The sequence below is a fragment of the Odontomachus brunneus genome, unplaced genomic scaffold (assembly GCF_010583005.1).
Source record: "Odontomachus brunneus isolate Ranch 3 - 2012 unplaced genomic scaffold, Obru_v1 Obru_scaffold_006, whole genome shotgun sequence".
NCBI lineage: Eukaryota > Metazoa > Arthropoda > Insecta > Hymenoptera > Formicidae > Odontomachus > Odontomachus brunneus.
In genome coordinates this window covers 1,799,990-1,821,650 of record NW_022639456.1, presented here as the reverse complement: position 1 = coordinate 1,821,650, position 21,661 = coordinate 1,799,990, and the positions used below count along the sequence as shown (strand labels likewise).

The following is a 21,661-nucleotide window of genomic DNA, read 5'->3' as shown; positions in this document are numbered from 1 at the left end:
ATTCAACTTACGGATTTGTCCTTTTGGAACAATGTTTGGAACAACTAGAACAATCTATTGCGGTATCAGAATGTTCGATTTTCGAAAAGTGGGGTGCCAGCTCAAAAAATCATTTTTTTTGTTTTATTCGAAAACCGTTTCGAATGAAGCAATATCACTTTGGAACAATGTGGTACAAAGTCAAAACAATCTGGAACAACTTTCAAAATTATAAATTTCAAAAAATGGTGTGCCAACTTCATACTCCTAACTTATTGCGCCAGTTCAGCAGTGCAGCTGAAAAGAACAGACTACTTCTTCCCGCATATGAGCGATAAAGGCTGTGTTCGCTTTGGGTGCTTATGCGCTGTAAGCGTCATTCTATCTTCTTCCCGTATGTAATGAACGATAAAGATAGAATGACTCTTATAGCGCGTAAGCGTCCAAAATGAACGCAGCCAAAGTATACACCAATCAGATCCAAGAGTCATTGGGCATTCGGTGAGCGGTGTAGCACTGGATACACTCGTTGTAACTTCGATCCTTTTTGCTATCACGTGACGGTGTTTCAACACACGCGATGCAATGTTCGCGATGCAATGTTCGCGATGCCTCGTCAGGCCCTTCCTCGTCGTCGCGGCCACGTAATGAGGAGAATTGCATTTTTCACATGACCAGCCTCGCCCACGCGGATCGCACGGCTCGTCCTAGATGCAATACACGCTCGTGAGTGCAACGGACGATCGAGAGAGAGCCTCGGGTCGTTCGCACTTTCCGCCCCTCGTTTGCCGCGATATGTCGCCCGCGAGAGGTTAACGTCGCGTGGAAACTGTTGACTTTTGTTCAACGTTTCGGCGCAGATCGTCTCAACGATTTCGAAAGAAGTATATCGCGTTCATGTTTGTGACAATTTAGCTACAGTTCGATTGTTTGCACGATATTCTCTGTTGAGTTCCCTTCTCTTTTCTGAATTGCCTGAACAAATCCTACAAGCGAAATGTTTACGTTAGTGGGAAAGGCAACAACCGTATTCTCGACGCGTATTCGAATGCAAAGTACGCTCTTTTTACTCAAAGCTTCGTGTTATACATTTAGTTATTTTGTCTCGAAAATGCGGAAGGGCGTATTTTTTAACGTTCGAATACGCAGCAAGAACACGGCCGTTGTAAGGCCGAACGACACTGCCGGTTCTCTCACGTTTTCCCAACATGTTCGCTAAGCTGTCGTTTCTTTCAACATACTTTTATTTATACGCTGGAAAAAGGTAGCAAAGTAAACATGTGAAAAGGGCGCAAACCGCCCGTGTCGTTCGACAGAAAATTCAAGCACAGTCCGCGAAGCGCTTATTAAGCTTTCACTGCTAAAGCTTAACCGATATCTCACGCGTGTCGTGTAACGTTGTACTTTCAGCTGAGAACTGAAAATGAAGAGGAGCGCGATAACGAATTGGCATCCCGCCAGAAGAAAAGTACAGCCGGCCAGCCGGGCAAGATGTACTTCACCGTGCTGATGATACTTGGTACCTTGTTCCTAGGCTACATCGCGATAGCGAATGACTTAAAACCGATCAGGATAGGTAGCAAAGCCATCGACTCGTTAGCGTTTTCGTTTAACTTACAAAAGCCCTTCTACGTCGTGGTGATTGACGCCGGCTCCACCGGCAGCCGCGTGTTGGCCTTCAGCTTCCACGAGTCCATTCTCAATGGCAATTTGGTGCTGGACGGTGAGTTGTACAGCGAGGTGAAGCCCGGCCTGAGCTCGTTCGCGGACAGGCCGGCTGACGCCACCAAGTCTCTCATCACACTGTTGAACAAAGCAAAGACGGTGATCCCGCAATCAGAATGGCCTCGCACAATGCTCACTATGAAGGCCACAGCAGGCCTAAGACTGTTGCCTGAGCACAAGGCCAATGCCATACTGGAAGAGTGTAGGAAGCTCTTCCAGACGTCTGGATTTCAGGTGGCGAAGAGCTCCATCTCTATTATGGAGGGCACGGACGAGGGGATCTTCTCGTGGTTCACCGTCAATTTCTTGTTAGACCGTTTTACCTCACTCGGCTCTCAGGCGACCGTGGCCGCGCTGGACCTCGGCGGAGGGTCCACCCAGGTTACGTTCCAGCCGGACAGTGTTCAAGCCAAGAAGCTGGAGAAGCACGTCTACTCCATCAATGTGTTCAGCCACAATATGAGTCTGTACACGCACAGCTATTTAGGCATGGGGCTGATGGCCGCCCGCAAGGCGATACTAACTCATGACATGAACACGGAGGATCTCGTCGCGGATCCCAAGCTGCCGATAGAGATACATTCCGAGTGCGTGAATCCGATCGTGTCCACCGAATGGTCCTACGGCGGACGTGACTACGTCGTGAAAGGTCCCGTGAACGGCACGTATAAGCTCGTGAAGACTCAGAACTTCGCCGGCGGCGACGAGAACAAGCCGATCGTGCGCTTCGCGGAATGCCTGAAGATCATCGAGAAGTACGTCGGCACCTTGGCGAACAAGCCGGTGGGCTTGAAGGATCACGAGGTGTATGCGTTTTCGTACTACTTTGACCGCGCGACTGAGGTAAAGAGGATTTAAGGTTGTCCTGTTTTGAAACTCTTTCGAATTTATGATATTAGAAGAGAGAAAACGTATGCCATTTTCAAATAAAATGATGCTTGAAAAAACATCTCAGATTGCTTGAGTATACTTGTAAAAATCGTGATTATGTAATAAACTGTGAAAGAAAGGCGAGTTCACTTGTAATTTTTTTGTACTTTTTTTACAATTTTGCAATGTTGATTTAAGGCAAAAGTCCCAATGCTTGAACACATCTAGCCCTGGACATTGTTTTGGTCTTTAAATATGAATACTTCAGCTTTTAAGATATAAGTATAATATTAGTAGAATATATTGTTGCGTCCGCGCTACCAGAGATGGTTCGATCTTTTTCATGATCCCGGTATTGAAAAGACAGAGGAACGAGCTTTGGTTAGCAACGAGAATAACAGCGGCTGTCAGAGAGAGTTGACAGCGAGACGTAGTCGCGAGCTGTCGTGTTTTCGACGGTATTAATTTTGAGTCTGATGTGCTTCGCTGTACATTAAAGCTTCTCGTTCTTTATAATTATGTGTTATATTCATTCCTCCCGTGCGCGATTGCGTGTGCAAGCATAATATGTATATATTAGTAGAATATATGTATATATTCAATATATGTAGATATATTCTCTATGTTGAAAGCTTAAATATCCATATTCAAAGAGCAGAATAATAAGAATGTTCAGAGTTAGAAACGTGTTCAGGTATTGGTACTTTTAACTTAACTGCAAGAATATTAGATGACGCCCTGCTTATACAGGAAGTAAAAAAATTATATATTGCAAAAATACCTTCATCATCTTGTCGAATCATCTTATCACATCCTATAGGAACAACAATCGCGTGTATGCAAGCAGAATTTAAGCGTAAAAAATATAATAATCGCGCTATTGTTTTTTCAGGTAGCGTTAATAGATCCATTTTTGGGTGGGGTCGTGCACCTCAGTTCTTTCTTGAAGCAGGCCATGGAGACATGTGACTACCCAAACACGGATCAACCGTTCATGTGCTTAGATCTGACATTTATTTATGTACTGCTGAGGAACGGATTCGGCTTGGAGCCGTCAACAAAGTTATACGTGAGTAGAGAGAACTTATTTATTAAAGTTCATTTTTCTTGAGAGATAATGAAATATGTCTATTATAGCTTTATAAGAAGATTAATGGTCACGAATTAAGTTGGGCTTTGGGAGCTGCGTTCAATGTTCTTCAAAATGGACTATGACGAATATAGAAAAATTACTCAAAAAGAAAGTAAAATACTACGATAAAAACGAAATCCTCAGTATGTTATATTAATTAGTCATATGCTGTTACTTAGGTGTAGGTCTTGTTTTTCAAATTGAATTGAAGGGATAAAATATAGAAATACAGGAGATGTATTGTACTCTAAAACTTAAGGGAAAAAAGAATATCCCGGGAAAAAAACAATCATTGACGAAACTTGCAGGTTTTTGTACAAAAACTTTGGATACATCCAGACATTCGATACTTATACATTACCGGCGACTACCGCACAATTGCCTAACATCGTAGCCATAACAACCTATTTTTTAATCACTTCTATGGAATGAGAGAAAAGCAGTATTTAATGCGTATTTTTAGGTACAAATGTATAATATATTTTTATCTGAAATATCTGAACATCTCTACAAGTGGGAGGACATATCGCCGTACGTTTGTGATAGTTTGTTATAAGATTTGTAACTGTTTTACCGGAATGTGTGTATTCAATGGTTTTTGGTTAATCTATTATGCTATCTATTATATTCATTTCTTGATTTTATCTAGAAGTGTGTGTGTGTGTGTGTGTGTATGTGTGTGTGTGATACAAGGGATATATATATATATATTTTCAAAATAAAAATTGATATATACATATGTATAAAATCTACATTAGTCTCTCAGTATTACATATAAATGTAATCAAAGCATGATTCTATAATAACAGAAGATTTTGACACAAAAATTGACAAAAGTGGGACTATAACTATACATATCTCAATTTGGTGCACAAAAACTACAGTTATTATCATAAACCTAGTACAAATAGATTATATTCCCAATACTAACTATCTACCTGTTAAAGTATGACAATGATGTATATAACATCCAAATTTTGTATCTATTGCTCTGTGCAATATTTTCTAAGATTTCTTCCGATTCTAAAATAACGCATTTACAGACATTCTTGAATATTTAATATAATGTGCCCGACAGAGCGAAATAACGAATTATACATATGTACAAGAAATTGTTAAATAGTCTATGATATAATGTATTCTATATATGTACTATTCCACATACCCCCCATAAAAGTAGAGACTTACGATCATGCATATATATGTATATGTGTGCCTTTAAGATGCTGTTTTTGAGTAAAACGAATATAAAGTTACACATTAGATATTTTGCTCTTTTATATCCTAATTCTACACTATCTTATCTTTTGCTAATTGTCTGAATTAATCTATTATTTATACAGGCGCATTATCATGAAGTTCTTCGATTGTTGAAGTATATACACGTGCACGATGTGATAGAATAGACTTGGTTCACAACAATACACGTAGTTGCATCGACAATACGTGTATTCATGAATGCATATTTACATGTGTAAACGAAAAGTCCTTTGTAAGGCTCATCGCCGATACATCTTCGCTATATTATCAGTGATCGCGCGCTAAAATGAGCAAAAGAGAAAGAAATTTTACCAGTGCTTCTATCGTCAGTAAAAATCTAAAACGCACGCCATTGTTAGTTATAAATATTTCCAATCCTGAATAAACTTGAACTATCGCGAACTATGTTTCACTTACGTTCGACGTGATATGCGAACAGAAATATCTTGTTTATGAAGTTTTACATTGTCAGGATTTCTCCTTGCCCGGTGTTCGGCGAATAACAGTGCCGTAGATGTTAAAAATTGAACGACTCGCCTACTTACTACGAGAATAGTTTTATAATTTGTGAATCCAAGATTTACCTTTGCAAAAGATACTCTTGCGCGTACCAGTTATATTACGTCTGTTTGTGATAAAAACAAAGATATGGTTTTTTTAAAAAAAGTAGAAATTACCTTTTCTCTCCACAAGAAAAAAACGTTTTTTCATTACTGCATCTTATTGCTTAAAAATTAATCTTATTATTTAAAAATTGATTGATTGCATCTAGAACTTTTTGTGCGTATTACCCGATCATTGTAACTGGTAAAAAAATAATGGATCACTACGATGAATACTGTATATGAATGCTTTGTATATTTCCAATGTAAGGGGTCTATTCTGAAACTTTAGACAAAAGCATTACTATCGTTTGCACAATTTTTCTATCATATATATTATACTCGCGCAACAACAACGCAGTGACAATGACGTCATCGTTAAAAGACTAGACCCTAATATGAGGTATCCTCTTCTCGATGATACCTTTGAGGCGTCCCTGAGGAGTTCCCACGATCAGAGACGCACTATATAGACTTGGCATCTCACTAAACAGGTACTTTCACGGTGCCACTACATAGCGAACGATCGCTCCAAAAGCATCTGTCCAAGTGAAGAAGAGTGTTTGCTCCTTATTTCTGCACATATGGATTACATATTTAGGTATACTGAAAATTTTATCGACAGTAAAACGCGTGAAAATGTCCTCTGTATGTAACTTCTTCCTTCTACTTCTTATTATTATTTTATTTTGACTCATCTCTATTGCTTTTTCATCCAAAGGTACCGAGGTACTAATTCCAAAAAAATCAGGTCCGAACGTGTTCGAATACGTTTAACGTAACGGCGGTTAAACCGGAACTCTATATGTAACTATGATTAACCAGATAGACTCATACAGGCTATATTCCAAGATTCTACTCGACAGGTAGAGTAACATTCACTTGAGATAAACAAATTTTAGTTTTCTTTATTCTGATTGATCAATTAAATCCTACTTTATCCGTCGAATGAAGTTTTGAAACGCAGCTAAAAGTAAGATAGAAACGACGACGCACGATTGGTTGATTTTCACTGTGTGTCATTGGCCACTTTCTAGGCTAACAATACGCATAAATTTATTCTATTGGCTACATGTTATCTCAGAAGAAATCTTAGATAATAAGTAACCAATAAAATAGTTTTCTGTAACAATGTTATTTGCTGAAAAGTGGTATTGTGGCGATTATACAATTGTTTGAACAGACCTTTATGTTTTTCATATTCCTCTTCACGAAAGATGGCACTGAGATCTGTATACGCGGAAAATACGTAATTCTCGTGGAGAATTTTGTTGTAATCATCTTCAGAGTGGGGTTCGGGTCCGCTGATCGGTACAGCATGGATGGGTTTCTGGGCGTTCTCTAGAGGCATTTCTCTCCCTTCGGGAGGAGGACATGCGGCACCGGGAACGGTTGTGATATAATTGTAACGCGCAAATAAATGAAGTGTCTGTTTTTGTCGTATTTACTACATATCTTCAAAAGTGAAAGTATACGCAACGTTGACTATGTAATATGTAAAGCACGGGACAGAACGTTTCTACAATCGTGGCAGGTGAGCTCATCCTGGTATATTTTTTAACCTAATCACTTTTTTGGTGTTTGCGATTGTTTCGAGGCTGAACTTTCGAGTGCGAACATGACTTCGCGTCATGCGAATTTGTGTGTTATACGACGTCACTATTGTCTCATAGCTTATAACAGTGTTCGAACCTGATTCTCGTGGAAAAAGGAGAAGAATTAAATTATAAAGTTTAGAATATATCCATTCGTTTTTTTCCAATCGCTTTGCAAACGATGTCGCTTTGTGCGTGAATTCCCAATGTCGAAAGGTAAAGACAAAGGAAAAGTGCTTCCCCGACGATGAGACTTCGCGATAACACGTGTATTATCGCTTACTGACGATGTTCAGATAAAACTCAATCAAATTCTAAGAAACTCAAATCAAATTCCTGGATATTGTATTCTTTGATCATTTTTCTTTATGTGTCTCATGCTTTCTCTAACTCACTTTTTGCAGATAATTATATATAATATGTATTTTTTCCAGATTGTTTACATGTTAAGATTAAGTCGGTCGCTCCTAAGAACTCTGTACAAGGGTATTTCTACATCTATGGGTAATCCTGTGTCTGTTCAAGAGTGCAAAAGACCCAAAATGGATCCTTATCTTAACAGTTGTTACAACCAAAATAATGCTTCTGCAATGTGCAGTATACCATTCAACACAGCTTCAGACAATGCAATTTATTGTCCCAGTGATACATATGAAACATCCTATGGTGTCAAAGCTAATGTGTGTAGAACATCTGCAAATTGTTTGCCAGGAAATCAAGCATTTGATAGACAAAGATACAATACTATAAGAAAGTGGAAGCGCTTTGGGAAAGGTAAGGCTGTTATCTCTGTTTCTCTGATGTAGTGTATAAAGTAGTGATATGTAAATATATTTGTCATGGTTTATCTGATTAATGATAAAAAAACAATTTCTTAAACAACCTTAGGTAAACCAAACAGCAATGCAGAAAATTATTTTACATTGAGACTTTTATCCTTCAATATCCTGGCACAAAATCTGTTAGAGACTCACTCTTATTTGTATAAAGACCATGACCCAGCAGCTCTAAGCTGGGTGACTCGAAAACCTCTTGTATTACAGGAGATATTTGAAGCAGAAGCAAATGTATGTATTTATATTTTCTAAATTATGTAAAATTTGAAACAGGACATTTTTGTCATGTCAATTATTGTCATAGTCTCATGTTTAATATTATCATTGCAGATAATATGCCTTCAGGAAGTGTTGGAGGATCATTTACTAGATTTTGTAGCACCATTCCGAGAATTAGAATATGAATATTTATATAAAAGAAGAACAAACGACAAAAAGGATGGTTTACTCTTGTTATATCGCGGCGATCAGTTCACTTTGCTTGATTATGCAAAGGTGGAGTTATATCAATCCGGTGTTGATATCTTAAACAGAGATAATGTCGGAATAATCGCTAAATTGTCTCTCAGAGATAGTCCAGAAACACAAATTGTTGTCGCCACTACACACTTGTTATACAATCCAAGACGCAATGATGTACGACTGGCACAGACACAGCTTTTGTTAGCAGAAATAGAGCGGATCGCATTTATCGAAAACACACAGTGAGTATGCATTAGCAAACTTTGCAATCGCGTCCAGCGATCTTTGTGCAAGCACTAGCAGAGATACACAGCCCTGCTCCACAATCTTGCTTGTGGCTTAAAGCACTGTCTACAATGGATGCAAAATATGGCTGTAAGAAATAAGAGTTGACATAGTCAATGAATCATAGTCGATTATTCTTCTCACACTCGACTGTGATTAGTAAATTTTTTATTTTTACAGTCATACTTTGATAGACAAATATATTAGACTATAAGAAAGATATGAGACTATACAAAGATATGAGACTATAAGAAAGTGGAAGCAATTTGGGAAAGATAAGGCTTGTTATTTCTGTTTCTTTGATAAATAATGTATAAATAGTGATATGAGTGTATTTATATCATGGTTTATCTGATTAATGAAAAAACATAATTTCTTAAACAACCTCAGGTAAACCAAACAGCAATGCAGAAAATTATTTTACATTGAGACTTTTATTTTTCAATATCCTGACGCAAAATTGTAGATGGTCCTTATGGCTTACAGCAAAGTTGTTCACCAGGGCACAGCCTTGCGAACAGTTTGCGTAAAATATTTGTGACGAAATTGCGTATTCTAAACTTTGATTGTAGCTGATGATCAGATTTTGAAATCACAGTTATTTTCAACTTATAATTAATAGGAGATTCGAATTTTTTATTACAATTAATTTCTATAATACGCTACGATAATATTTCACAATGGCACAAGACATTTTACTTTTATATATATATATATTTTTTTATTTGTTTAATTTTATAGAAAAGGCCCAAAATATTTACCGATCATACTAGCGGGCGACTTCAACTTGACGCCATTCTCGGCTGTTTACAAGTTCCTAACGGAAGGTTCGTTTGAGTACTATGGCAAAGGACGGAATTTAGAACCGAGCGAATACCACTCCTTGCCGAACTCCTTGATACCACCGCGATTATGCGTTACCGATAATTGTCAGCACTTTAACGTCTTAACTCAGAGATTGAGAAAGGAAGGCAATGGTAGAGTCATGGTACGCACAATGTTTAGTAATTATGCATAAAGTTCCTTAGATAATTTTCTATCTTTTCCCAAGATGGAAACTTGTTTAATAAATCATGGTAAACACTAATGCGCAATAATTAATTACAATTCTGACTTTCTGTTTTCTAAAGCGAATCATCTTTTTTAAACCATATGAATTATTTCTTTAAATGATTACTCGAATTGTTTCTAGCTGGAAAACAGCGAATCGGTTCCTCAGAGAACACAAAATACGCACACATCTTGTAGTACAAGCGGCGTAAACATCAATACCAGCCGTATGCAGGTCATCAAGATAACGGAGGATCATTTAGTGAAATTCTCGTCTGGTATTCTAACACATCCTTTTGATATGCGTAGCGTATACACGCATGCGAATGCTAAAGGTGAGATGGAGGCGACGACGCATCAGGATGAGTGGATCACAGTTGATTATATATTTTATAGCAATATTCAACCTGTAGAGAAGTACATATTGCCTACTGTGAACCAGTGCACCACGTTACCAACTATACCAAATTTCGTAGTAGGCAGTGATCATCTGAGCATAGGTGCCACTTTCCGATTATCGAGAAAGAAATCTCCGCTATAAAGTATAATCTCTTGCTATTATATATTATATATATATATATATATATATATATATATATATAAAATATAATAGTTACTACATATAGTAATACCTTGGATCATTATCCAAGGCTGCTATTCCGTTACCATGGTTCCGATAGTTCTCGAACCAGTAGGTGTCGTTGCACAGTTTTTCCACGGTATAAAAAAAGCTGCGCAACGACGCCTACCGATTCGACAACTGTGTCGGTATGTGAGAACGGAATAGTACTCCAGCAATGCCATATTTCAGTGAAATCTACGTGTTTGAGGAAAGGAAAAAGGACTTATGTTTATTGACTTAATTATAATGCTAATTTATTATTGATAATTTTTAATTCATAATTTTCGTTTCCTTTAGGAGATATTGCTAACATTTCTATTATTCTTTTTTTCCTTATGAAATCATAAATTTGGTGTAATGCACGTTTAAAAAATTTGCATAGTATTAAAAAGTGCTAAAATTTCTTTTTATTCTGCAATTTCAATTCTTTTTTAACAAGACCAACTAATTTATTTTAACTCTTAAAATTTAAATGGAGCAAACACTGGTACAAGTATCGTTTATTTTTCTGCAATTTCTAATACAACAAAAAATGCTCATATGAATAGTATCATTTTTATTAAGAGTTAAATCAGAAAGCAATATGATGTAACGATTGCCTTATTAATTTCATTGTTATGGAAAGGACAGAGAATAAACTTTAAACAGTGTTTTACTTTAAAATTTTATATATATTATTGTATATAATATATATATATTTTATATTAATATATATTATATGTATATAATATATATACAATTGTTTCATTACACATATATGTTAGATACATATATGTGAGATGTTGTAAAATATTGTACAAATTTCGTATAACAATAAATAGAATAAGTAGAGAATATTCTTTATAAAATCGTATATGTATTAATCTTATTGATTTACCTGCTCTGACCTATCATATTTTATAAAATATTCACAGTATCTATTTGCACAGCACCTGCTTGAAGACTTGGTTCCTTGTAAGCTACCACACAGGTTTTACTTACAAAATTGGTCTTTGTACGGACAGAACAATTCGTATGACAAAACTTGGCAAATTCCTGGAATTTCACTTGCAATTCTACATCACCCCCATTAGGACCAACGAGAAATTCACACTTTAACGAGTTTTTTCTTCCTTTTATGCAACATTCCAAGTATCTATAATCCGTCGTATATAATTCCCCGATGTCTTGAATCTTTATGTTTAAAGCCTGCCTCAAGATACCAGTCACAAATACGTCGTCTATCCAGAAGTATTTATTGGAAGACTCGGCATAATTGGTCAAACGTCTCGCTGCTTTTGAGTGTACAATATACATCCAACCAGAGACGAAATCTGGGTAAATACTACCCGAATATTCCGCCCTACTTACATACCATTTGTTGGCTGTCTCTCGAACGGGTATCATATTTTTTAAAGCATAACCAATCAAAGAGTCCTTGTGTACTGTATCGTGCAACTTGTCCAATATGCCATACATATTTACGACAATATCATCGTCCATCTTCATGATGTACTGCAGATGTTTGCAGTTATTCACTGCCCATCGAAGACCCATCAGGTGCTTGTGAGTCAAGTTCTTGTAAGTGTCCAGGAAGTCTCCCTGCAGTATATCGTCGAATCGTCGTGATTCATCCAACAGTGCATTTTGGGACACACGAGACTTCCTCTCAGCATTGTCATCCAACGTGCCGAGCAGAAATACTCTTCTGATTCCCAAAGCTTGTAATTCTTCGTTTGTGTACGCGCGTCGTAAGGCACTTCTAACTGAGGGATCACCTGCGTACGACGTGACGATCCATGCCAGCAAAGTGGCGTTGCAAAAAGGCTCAATTATTAGTCTGATACTACTGAATGATCTGCCATTTGTCCCAACTGTCGCTTGCGCGGAAATCACATTCTCCTTCGGTCGCAAATCTTTCTCCGTGAATGCGATAAATAAGACGCATGCTATGCAAATAAACAATAACAAGAAGCTAAGTTTTGCGAGCATACTTGCATTGTTTCAAGAATTTATAAGCGAAAGTCAATCCTCAACAACTTTACAACGATTGCGTTCGAAACAAATCAGCGTCACATACTTAAAATTTTGTGTTAAGCTGTCAACGATTTCAGCGGAGTTTAATTGAACGTCCATTTTTGCTAGGTTATGTTTCTTTTATAAGTTCATTGTTTTGTACACTTAGCTTGTGTGTGTAACTTAGGTAAAATTCAATGGGTTGTAACTTTAGAAAAAATAATGGCAATGAAATGGTTCAAGAAGCATTTTGTAGCTCAAAGCTCTTATTCGCATGTATATTCGAACATCTAATTAACTTATTTTTTACGTGCGACTTAAATATAAATCAAGATCCATCGAATGCTAAATAGAAGGCGAACGGATTGAATGACAATGGTTAAAGAACGAATAGAAAGTTAAAGGCTCATATTTTGAACCCTCTTTTATCGATAAAAGTGTCTTGAATATATAGCTTCTCAGCCGATCAGGTGGCTCCTAAGTCTCTTAGGCCGATTCTACATTAGTTGCAAGTCTCAAGATCGCAAGAAAATTGACCAATCATAATCAATTCTTCTTTGGTCGTAAGAAGAACGATCGACTGTGATTGGTAAATTTTCTTACGTTTTGCGATTTGCAACTAAAGCCCATTCTACAATTGCGTAAGCGTAGTCGTGAACGTAAGAGTCAACCAATCCGAATGTTTTATTCACTGATTGCTTTACTCTGATTGGTTGTCATAATCACTTACAACCACTTACATCCACGTTCACGCAATTGTAGAATGGGCTTAACGTAGAACGACCTTCAGAGGCACTTTTATAGATAAAAGAGGATTCAGAATATAGGCTAAAATGTTTTTTGAGCAGCCTTGGTGACGTTATATTTACCACAGCTATTGCTCGTTCAATTTCGTTTATCATGAAGAATAAAAGAACGTCGAACTCACGTCGTTGAGTTAAATTACTCGAAAAATAAATGTCCGTCTGACTTGTTATTGAGTCGTATCACGACTTTATTATACACATCTTGTATGTATGGATATCTCGCTTGACTCACGTTGTACAATGCATTAGCTGTCAGATGCAGTAATAGTGTGTCAGTGTTGCACAACGTATGTATGTTTAAATATTCCCGTATTTACAATACGCAATAGCAAGTCCTACCGTGGCGTGTGTCGAAATTCACAAATCAAGTCTTTTAATAATAAGAAATACAAATAACATAATAAAACAAGTCGTGCTCTCGTTACTTTCTCGCACATTCTCACATATCACGGTACTATTTTTAGGTTACAGGAAAAGAACTCGTACGGACAAACGTCATCATTTATTTGTCACGTTGTGATTACAAATCCGTGTGATCGAGACATTGTTTCCTAAACTAATTCGATTTCCTATACACGTGGAGATTAAAATGATCATTTCAATTTTTTCTTGACTGTTTAGCAACTTTGTAGTTGTGTCTTCAACTTTTTTTTCCACTTTTCCAAACGTATTAGACCCGTATTAATAGCCGTTACTTAAAACTTGCCTCAGGCGAGATACTTAAACTAGAATTCAGAGATGGGTGTTTTTGTTCAGAGATGGATGAACTACAATTACAAATTTAGAATTCAGATTTGAATTCAGATTTGAATATCTCATGTAAGACAAGTTCCAAGTGATTGTTAATATAGACCTTAGGCCTAGTTTTACCCCTGGCAGCACATAATGCTTTCACATATATTCTCTAAATGTATGTAACATTTTATAATTGTTTATAAAATATTGTAGAAACTTTTTTAAACAATATGTGCTTCCTGAAATCAATCTTCTAGTAAGTTAACTAAGAGTTACATCATATGTCTGTCTTTGTTTTTCCTTAAAAATAGACATATTTTAGCTGTCAGTTAGCTTATCACTTGGCTTGTGCAATCAGGCCTTAAATCTCTTTAATTATTGTCTGTCTTAAATCTCTTTTCTAGTCTCACACAGATGATGCTGACAGAAAGAATTTATATGTTAAAATTTAACTGTTCCATGAAATTGCCAGGATTACGCACAGCTGCATGTGCTTGCAGATCATGCTTGGTGGTATATAAACGATGATGTGGCTGGTACGAGCACTCGTCCATCTCTTCGTGCTCGTCTCCGTGGCGAGATGTAGCGACATAACGCCTGCCGTTTTCGGCAGCGTGTTGGACGGCATGCCGGCCGCCTTCGGCGACTTCAATTCGGACGAGTTGACGGACGTGTTTATGGTGCGCAAGAACGGCACTAGCGTGGAGATATTCCTCGCTGCTGATCAAGAGCCGTTGCTGCGGCCCGGGCCAGACCTCAATTGCTCGTTCAACTCGACCAACCACGTGACCAGCGTGGTGCCCGGGGACTTCGACGGCGACGTCTTCATGGACATCCTCGTGACCACCTTCAACGTGAAGTACCGCACTACATTCGTGCACATACTGTGGGGCGGCAACGGCCACCTCAACTGCAGCGACGAGTGGAATCCGCTGATAGAGATGCGCGACCAGCCGTTGGCGTTGGACTACAATCGCGACATGATAATCGATCTCTTCGGGGTGGACAAGCACGGCAACAGAACGTTCTGGGTGTTCAATCAGAACAGAACGACTCCGCATGCCATCCCGATGCGCGGCCCGAAGCCACTGGAGCCCGTGAGGAACCCGCACTCCAACGCCTTCCTGGACTTGAACAGCGACTTCCTGCCGGATCTCGTAGTGACCACCAGAACGTCGTTCGAGATATGGATGGGTACCGAGCAAGGGTTCGAGTATTCTCATGAGATCTATCTGCCGTACAACATCACCGTAGACAGGAACTTCAAGGTAATGCTATTAATTTCGACTACTTTCGGATATTATACCCGGATATCCGGATGTATGCGGTTAATTTCAGATGTTTATTATCTGATTATTAAAGAGTTTATTCATTTGAATCAAAATGCTTGAAATTAAACAAGAACTTAACGCAACGTTTATAGCAGTGATATTTTAACTTTTATGCGATCTGCACTCTTCATGAAAAATTTAACACATCGTAATTTTACATATATAATTTTATGGTAGGAGCAATATAGCGCGCAATATAGATAACCATTGAATAGCTTCCTTGAGGTGCCACTGAAAGTACATATCTGCTGAATAAACTCCCTAATATAAATTGCATTATAACATATATAGATTGCTTTATATTATATCCATATATTAACTTTTTGCTTTCTCGGATCAAAAGAAGGCAGCTTTATTTTGCGCCTATACACTTTCTGCACATAAGGAATTTGTGGCTCGTTTAATGAATACGTTTAACGAAATAATTTAACATTTTCAAGTTATTGATTTTTTAACAATAACAAATAATTGACGAATATATTGCGTATTCGTAACTATTTGCAAATTACTTGCTCGGCTGATATCCGCGAGTATGGATATCCGGGTACTTGTGAATATGGATAATACCCACGGATTTGGGTATGGAGATATCTGGGCTATATTAACAGCATTTATTCAAGGGCGAGGTCGGGCAAACTCTCTATCTAGACGTCGAGCTGACCGGCAAGATGAGCCTGTTACTACCACTGTGCTTTGACGCCTCCTGTAGCAACTGTACGATCATGATGTATTCCAACGGCTGGCACAATCTACGAGTGAACTTCCGCGACCCCAACAGTGTACAGTGGGGCTTTGTAAAACCAGACGGTCATTGTTACACGGAGACCATCACCTTGCGCGGCGGCGACTTCAACATGGACGGCTATCCGGATCTCCTGGCGACGCTGCAGCACTCCAACGGCGAGCACGTGCAGTCCTTCTTGCTGCAGAATGTGGCGTGCAACAACTGCGCCGGTTTCAACCGCACTTACGAGGTCAAGTGGCAGGCACTGAATCCATTCTACAACGAGTCCGTGATGGCGGTTTTCTACGATTTCTATCAAGACGGCATCTTGGACGCGATCTTGGTGAACTATGACAAGAACAGCCCTAATAATAATAAGCGTCGCACCGCGGCGTTCAAGAATAGCCTCGATTACGACGCGAATTTCGTCAAGGTCATGGTGCTCACGGGTCGCACCAACAGCATGTATCCCATCTCGCCGGGTTCGCTCGGCAAGAAGAAGAGGACATACGGCACTAATCTACCTGGACCGTCGATCGCTTACAGGACTACCACGCAGGACGGTAGTCCTCGCAACGCGATCGCCGCGCAGTTGCCACAGAGTGCGCATTTCTCGCTCAACTTGCCATACACCACCTTTGGTTTGGGTAGAACGCCAAATTTCGTCGACGCTCTTACGATAGGGGTGCGTATAGCCGTGGAGGAAAGACGTCTACTTCCTCTTTAAGCTCTTCTTTCAGATAGTTTTACAATATTGCGACTTAGCTTAATGAAAACTGTATTCTAATTTTTCGCTCGCTCCTCAGGTTGGCGGCAAATCGCGCGAGTGGCCGCAGATCATTCCGAATTCCCAGATGGTCGTAATACCGAATCCGATCGCTGAACCGTCCAGGTGGAAAGCCCAGCTGTTTGTGACTCCCAGCAAGCTGATCCTGCTAAGCGCGGCCGCCCTGGGCGCCACTTGCGTCTTGATCACGGCCATCATCTTGGGCCTCTATTGGAAGGAGAGAAGAGAGGACAAGATCGAAAGGCTGCAAGAAGCGCACAGGTTCCACTTCGACGCAATGTAAAGGACGCGTCGTCAAGGGGAACGACATCGTTGACTTAAGGCTTATTTAAGATATCAGTTTATTGATATCACAATTATTTAATAAATAAATCGCGCTTAAAATCCTACTGAATTTTACGTTAAATGTCGTCATACCATTTATGACTTCGCGAGTTGTTCTTTTCCGTCGATCGCAAAGTTCTTTTTTTTTTCTTTTCCGGTACGAGGTTGTCAACGAGGTAAAATTCACGCTTCACCGATTCTTTCACGATAAAAAATTCGGCGTCCATCTATCTTCGTATCTCTTTCTCTCTCTCCGCCTCTCTCTCTTGCAGGAGCGGTTTCACGTCGCGTCGAGCTCGTAATTATATGTATATATTAACAAACGATCCTTGCCGGAGTGCTTTCTTTTCCATTTTGGTCGCCGCGCCGTGAGCGCCGTAATGCTTTCAGTCGGTCTAAACTAACAGGGATTCGCTATTGGCATCGGTCGTTCTTCATGGCAGGGTTTAAGTCGTTGAAGTACGGATGCGCCATCGCCTCCTCCGCTGACAGCCGTAGGGCCGGATTACACACTAATAATCTCTGTAAATTAATTGAATATTGTTACACGTTGCCGATAGCTATTCAAGGCTCGATGTATATTCACGTGAAAGGAACAAAAGAGGAGGAACTTGTAAACGCCGCATATTTGGAGAAGTTCTTTTTTAAGTATCATATTTGTCATTCCCCGCTGTTGTAGACTTCTCATTTACGGCGCCTACAGTCCCTCTATACATCGAGAATTTTGAATCGATACTTCGAGACTATGTCTCTTTTGTACGTATGTCAAATTACATTGCATGATTGCGACGATGTTCTCTTATGATTTACTAAATAGGTATTTATATCTTAGGTGATATTCTTATAAGCGCTAGTCCCATTATCTATCTTGTTTTACTTCATATTTGTTAGTTTGCTGTTCTCTCCAATCGTTAGATAGATTTATTACCATCGATACTGCGAGAAGCTTCGTTTTGTATGATCGTTTGTAAATTAATCAGATAGTATATATTTTCTATTCGTTTTTCCATGCGTTTGACGCGTGTTCTAGAAATATTCGCATTTATATCTCTCGCATTTCTTCTCTCGACGAAACAAGAATAAACGATTTATCATTTACCTGGAGTAAGTCTTTGCCTCTTGAACTGAGTTTGGGTGTGACCTGTGCCAGTCCTTGCGTGGGATGATACTGTGGGAAGGGCTTGTAGTCAGGCAGCGTTGTCAAATCCGGCCAAGTCTCCTCGGTCGGTGTGCCCAACATCTTAAATATTCTCTTCAATTGATCGTCCACGTCCGACCCGGGAAATAGCGGTCTGCCGGCATTCGCTAATTCTGCAACGTGTCGTTGAGAAAGACGTCGATGTTTCATTTCTACATTCCTGTTATTTTACGCTCTAAAATGGAGTTGAATATACTGTCGCAAAAACGAAGTGCTTGTTTCAAGCAAACTCTTCTCTTGGAAAATGACAAAAATATATACATATACAAGGCAAATCATCTAACGTTAGATTCTAAAATATCTGTTGTTTTTCATATTAGAGGAAAATTAGTAAGAAATAAATTTATTCTTTACACATTCTTTATACAAAATGACAGTCCTAATTATGAGTCATCTAAGGTTACAGTAACTCTCAATTATATCAATTTGGCAATTAAACATTAAAACAAACTGCTGATGCCAATATAAAACAACTGATATCCTATATTTTTTTCTTAAATATTAAGATTGTGAATGTAACTTTCGAATATAATTATAAAAGAACTGAGAAATACAAAAAATTTCTTTTGTGTTTTCATTATAATGTGTACTTTTTTAATTTACTAATAAACCAAGTTTGAGCTGAAATTGGGATTCGACCTATAATTAGAACTGTTACCTTACGTGGAAATTTTGCGCTTTGTAGACTAAAAGTAAATTTTGGGCCAAATTGTGGGCTGTAAAAGTAGATGGTCTATTTAAGTACTCCACTCTTAAGAGAGTAACTTTGACAAACCATTACCAGCGAATATGCAGCCCGCGCTCCACATATCGATGGACGTCGTGTACAATTTCGCTCCGAAAAGAACATCGGGGGGACGGTACCACAACGTAACTACCTCGGCGGAGTAACATTTTACGGGGATACCAAACGCCCTTGCCAATCCGAAATCGGCGAGTTTTAACTCCCCGTTCTGCAAACAATTGTCCCAGTCAGTGCAACAAATACAATTCTACAGTGACAAATTTTTCCTTCTCATGGACAAGAGTATATAAGGATGCATTGGACATACAAATACAGAAGTATATGTGCAATTATATGTTCACCTTGTTAATGAGCAAGTTTTGTGGTTTAAGATCCCTGTGCAGAACATTTCGACTGTGGCAGAAGGCCAGTCCTCTTAACAACTGGTATCTAGAGGCAAGAGTGAATTTATGATGACACCAGCTCTCCACAGGGGGGAATAAATCGAGTTTCTCAAAGTGGACGTCTTACAGGAATGATTTAACAATGTCTAGATCGATCTCCCCGTTCAGACTGTCGAAGTACTTCTTAAGATCCTGGTCGCAGTGCTCGAACACCAAAGTGAGCTTCTTGTCGCTGTGCAGCACATCGTACAGACGAACTATATTCTTGTGCTTGAGCTCCTTCAGAAGACAGATCTCCCGCAGAGCCGACGACGGCACACCCTTGGAAAGTCAATGTGAGGAGCACATCAGAGACGATAAGGCAGGAGTCTATCGTTAAGTAAATGAGTGTACACCGGCCTTCGGTCAAACGATTACCTTCGATGCGACAACACGAGGAGAGCGAGTGAGGAAGAGAGATGAAGAGAGAAGGAAGGAGGAGTGTATCGCGCGTCGCGTCGCGCGTTATAAATAAAACACGAGCGATCGATTAATTAAATTAATCGGAAGGCCGGTGTCGCGCGGTGGCAAGTGGGGATCTACGACGAAGGGAATTACTAGGTAGAGAAGACAAGGGAAGAGGGGGGGAGAGAGAGAGAGAGAGAGAGAGAGAGTGTGTGTGTGTGTGTGTGCGTAAAAGACAAAGGAAAAAAAGAGCGAGAGAGAAAGACAGAGGAGAAAAAACAGAGGGTAATCGCGCGAGAGAGGAGAGTACCTACTTCGTCGTCGTCATCCAGTCGTACTCGCTTGAGGGCGACGATTTCGTGTGTCTCGCGATTCTTGGCTTTGAACACGGTGCCATAAGTGCCTGTAACGAAAAACGAAGCGGTGGAGGTGGTGACACACAGGGGTACGGCGGTGTTGTGTGTTGTGACAGCGAAGATAGGCGGCCACCAGGCGCCGGGGGCGCGCAGCAGTCGCCTCCCCGATACGCGTCGTCGTGAGACACGGGCCGCACGACGTCACGGACTACGTGGAGGACACTACGCGGGGCCGGCTGCCGTGAACCGCACTACGTCACGCCGCGCTCACCTTCTCCTATTTTCTCGAGCTTCTCATACTTTTGCATATTTTTGCTGATAACACGGGCGGGACGCACGCACAGTCGCGCACAGTGTTTCACCACTGCGCGCTCGCGGCCCGATTCGACACTTCAGACGCGCAGCATCGCCAACCGCGAGACTTCGTCGCGCCAGCCAAGCTCGCCAACTGTCGGATTCGAGCCGGTGCACTTCTTTATCTGCACTTTCCGCACCCTTCGCACCCGTCTGCTCCCTCTCTCTGCACTCTCTGCACTCTCGAGCAGTCCCGGAGCGAGAGAGAAGGAGGGAGAGGCTCTTCTCGTTTACCTTCAGTCCAATATGGCCGTTTGGGGAGACGTTGCGCCGGGAAGGAGAAATTTCGAATAGATCGCTTATTCAATTTGATATTTCTTAATATTTTGTGTTTTAGTCCGACATTTTTATTATGTATTTGATATACCGCTTGTTCAACAGCGTGATATTTGCGATGGTGAACGCGACTGTCGTCTCGTACATCTGCCAACGCGTAAGTAATAGAATTTTTATATTCTTTTCTGATAGGGGTTAGTAAATGGATCTAGAGGATTAGTATAGAAACATTGAGTCACATATGCGAATAATATTGTTTCATTGTAGTTTTTCCGAGTGATGAGAGAACACTATCGGATCATGGCCGAAGCTGAGAGATTTAATAGGATCGTAAGTATAACATGTTCCGCGAGAGCGAAACGATACATCAAGTTTTTCTTTTGTTTCACCAAGCGCTTACAACAGCGATTCAATCTTTGCTCTTTGCTTATTGGAATCGATCATATATTTCACATTTATTATTCCACGAGAGATTATTAATAAACTGACAATAACAACAATAACTGACAATTAATAATAGATTTCCGAGTCGCGTGCGACGCTTGCTTATATCAGCTCGAAAGTATCCGCGGGAATGGAGCAGGTGCGTGAATTAATTTATCTCGGCTACCGAGAGACTGTACAGCGCAACGAATATTTAAATTTGCTTGTCTGCAGATGAAGGAAGACATCGCCAAAGAGTTGTCCATTACCGATCACTTGACCAAGCTCAGCTCAAAAGTAAGCCTGTTGTTGCAATGTTACTTAGAACTGGAAGAAGGATTGATCGAGGTATGATTCTTGAG

The 21,661-nt window shown here is 39.6% G+C and overlaps 6 protein-coding genes and 1 long non-coding RNA gene across 16 annotated transcripts in view; 4 read left to right on the top strand and 3 right to left on the bottom strand.

Moving 5' to 3' along the window:
• LOC116851518 (ectonucleoside triphosphate diphosphohydrolase 5) overlaps nt 1–4,962 on the top strand; it is a 7,030-nt gene extending 2,068 nt beyond the window's left edge. Inside the window, exons 1-4 of one of the 3 annotated variants that reach the window (XM_032830993.1) lie at nt 534–705; nt 1,390–2,547; nt 3,467–3,643; nt 3,712–4,962. In XM_032830993.1, coding sequence (XP_032686884.1) covers nt 691–705; nt 1,390–2,547; nt 3,467–3,643; nt 3,712–3,789 — 1,428 coding nt within the window. In that variant the 5' untranslated portion in view covers nt 534–690 and the 3' untranslated portion in view covers nt 3,790–4,962. Of the gene's footprint in view, nt 1–533; nt 706–727; nt 864–1,389; nt 2,548–3,466; nt 3,644–3,711 lie in introns of those variants that run through there. The other 2 variants (XM_032831001.1, XM_032830985.1) reach the window with 2 other exon arrangements.
• LOC116851570 lies at nt 4,417–6,403 on the bottom strand. 2 transcript variants are annotated; one of them, XR_004379613.1, is made up of 4 exons: nt 5,993–6,403; nt 5,644–5,854; nt 5,384–5,510; nt 4,417–5,247 (listed from the first exon to the last, which is right to left on the bottom strand). It is a non-coding gene; the product is annotated as an uncharacterized LOC116851570 (long non-coding RNA). The 2 variants fall into 2 exon arrangements; XR_004379612.1 differs by having other exon boundaries at nt 5,644–6,403.
• A 405-nt stretch (nt 6,404–6,808) lies between these two features.
• Nucleotides 6,809–10,822, top strand: LOC116851510 (protein angel homolog 2). The gene is made up of 6 exons (XM_032830974.1): nt 6,809–7,102; nt 7,598–7,937; nt 8,052–8,230; nt 8,330–8,703; nt 9,488–9,734; nt 9,939–10,822. The coding sequence occupies exons 1-6, from the start codon at nt 6,989–6,991 to the stop codon at nt 10,335–10,337; spliced, it is 1,653 nt and encodes a 550-aa protein (XP_032686865.1). The 5' UTR covers nt 6,809–6,988; the 3' UTR covers nt 10,338–10,822.
• A 162-nt stretch (nt 10,823–10,984) lies between these two features.
• On the bottom strand, nt 10,985–12,861 carry LOC116851536 (beta-1,3-galactosyltransferase 5). The gene has a single exon (XM_032831013.1). The coding sequence runs from the start codon at nt 12,387–12,389 to the stop codon at nt 11,316–11,318; it is 1,074 nt and encodes a 357-aa protein (XP_032686904.1). The 5' UTR covers nt 12,390–12,861; the 3' UTR covers nt 10,985–11,315.
• A 541-nt stretch (nt 12,862–13,402) lies between these two features.
• Nucleotides 13,403–18,218, top strand: LOC116852284 (T-cell immunomodulatory protein). 4 transcript variants are annotated; one of them, XM_032832497.1, is made up of 4 exons: nt 13,403–13,506; nt 14,455–15,222; nt 15,906–16,694; nt 16,816–18,218. In XM_032832497.1, exons 2-4 carry the CDS (start codon nt 14,479–14,481, stop codon nt 17,077–17,079), a joined length of 1,797 nt encoding a protein of 598 aa, XP_032688388.1. In that variant the 5' UTR covers nt 13,403–13,506; nt 14,455–14,478; the 3' UTR covers nt 17,080–18,218. The 4 variants fall into 4 exon arrangements, with proteins under 4 accessions (XP_032688388.1, XP_032688391.1, XP_032688379.1 ...); XM_032832500.1 differs by having other exon boundaries at nt 13,462–13,506; nt 14,427–15,222; XM_032832488.1 differs by lacking the exon at nt 13,403–13,506 and adding an exon at nt 13,513–14,038.
• LOC116852330 (cyclin-dependent-like kinase 5) lies at nt 17,114–20,666 on the bottom strand. Its single transcript, XM_032832574.1, has 7 exons — nt 20,518–20,666; nt 20,205–20,293; nt 19,574–19,767; nt 19,405–19,492; nt 19,100–19,271; nt 18,220–18,431; nt 17,114–17,642 (listed from the first exon to the last, which is right to left on the bottom strand). Exons 1-7 carry the CDS (start codon nt 20,552–20,554, stop codon nt 17,535–17,537), a joined length of 900 nt encoding a protein of 299 aa, XP_032688465.1. The 5' UTR covers nt 20,555–20,666; the 3' UTR covers nt 17,114–17,534.
• LOC116852347 (prothoracicotropic hormone-like) overlaps nt 20,666–21,661 on the top strand; it is a 38,705-nt gene continuing 37,709 nt past the window's right edge. For all 4 annotated transcript variants that reach the window (XM_032832626.1, XM_032832639.1, XM_032832631.1 and 1 more), the window contains exons 1-4: nt 20,666–21,033; nt 21,144–21,206; nt 21,397–21,459; nt 21,534–21,647. In XM_032832626.1, the coding sequence (XP_032688517.1) occupies nt 20,953–21,033; nt 21,144–21,206; nt 21,397–21,459; nt 21,534–21,647 (321 nt within the window). In that variant the 5' untranslated portion in view covers nt 20,666–20,952. The remainder of the gene's footprint in view (nt 21,034–21,143; nt 21,207–21,396; nt 21,460–21,533; nt 21,648–21,661) is intronic.

Bases quoted from the DNA above. Each gene is read 5' to 3' on its own strand.
- LOC116851536 (XM_032831013.1), bottom strand. From the start codon at position 12,389: ATGCTCGCAAAACTTAGCTTCTTGTTATTGTTTATTTGCATAGCATGC.
- LOC116852284 (XM_032832497.1), top strand. From the start codon at position 14,479: ATGATGTGGCTGGTACGAGCACTCGTCCATCTCTTCGTGCTCGTCTCC. The intron at 15,223-15,905 runs GTAATGCTATTA...CATTTATTCAAG, and splicing joins CCGTAGACAGGAACTTCAAG to GGCGAGGTCGGGCAAACTCT. The intron at 16,695-16,815 runs GTGCGTATAGCC...CTCGCTCCTCAG, and splicing joins TCGACGCTCTTACGATAGGG to GTTGGCGGCAAATCGCGCGA.
- LOC116851510 (XM_032830974.1), top strand. From the start codon at position 6,989: ATGAAGTGTCTGTTTTTGTCGTATTTACTACATATCTTCAAAAGTGAA. The intron at 7,103-7,597 runs GTGAGCTCATCC...TATTTTTTCCAG, and splicing joins CGTTTCTACAATCGTGGCAG to ATTGTTTACATGTTAAGATT. The intron at 9,735-9,938 runs GTACGCACAATG...AATTGTTTCTAG, and splicing joins AAGGCAATGGTAGAGTCATG to CTGGAAAACAGCGAATCGGT.
- LOC116852330 (XM_032832574.1), bottom strand. From the start codon at position 20,554: ATGCAAAAGTATGAGAAGCTCGAGAAAATAGGAGAAG. The intron at 19,493-19,573 runs GTAAGACGTCCA...TCTTGCCTCTAG, and splicing joins GACATTGTTAAATCATTCCT to ATACCAGTTGTTAAGAGGAC. The intron at 19,272-19,404 runs GTGAACATATAA...AATTGTTTGCAG, and splicing joins AAAACTTGCTCATTAACAAG to AACGGGGAGTTAAAACTCGC.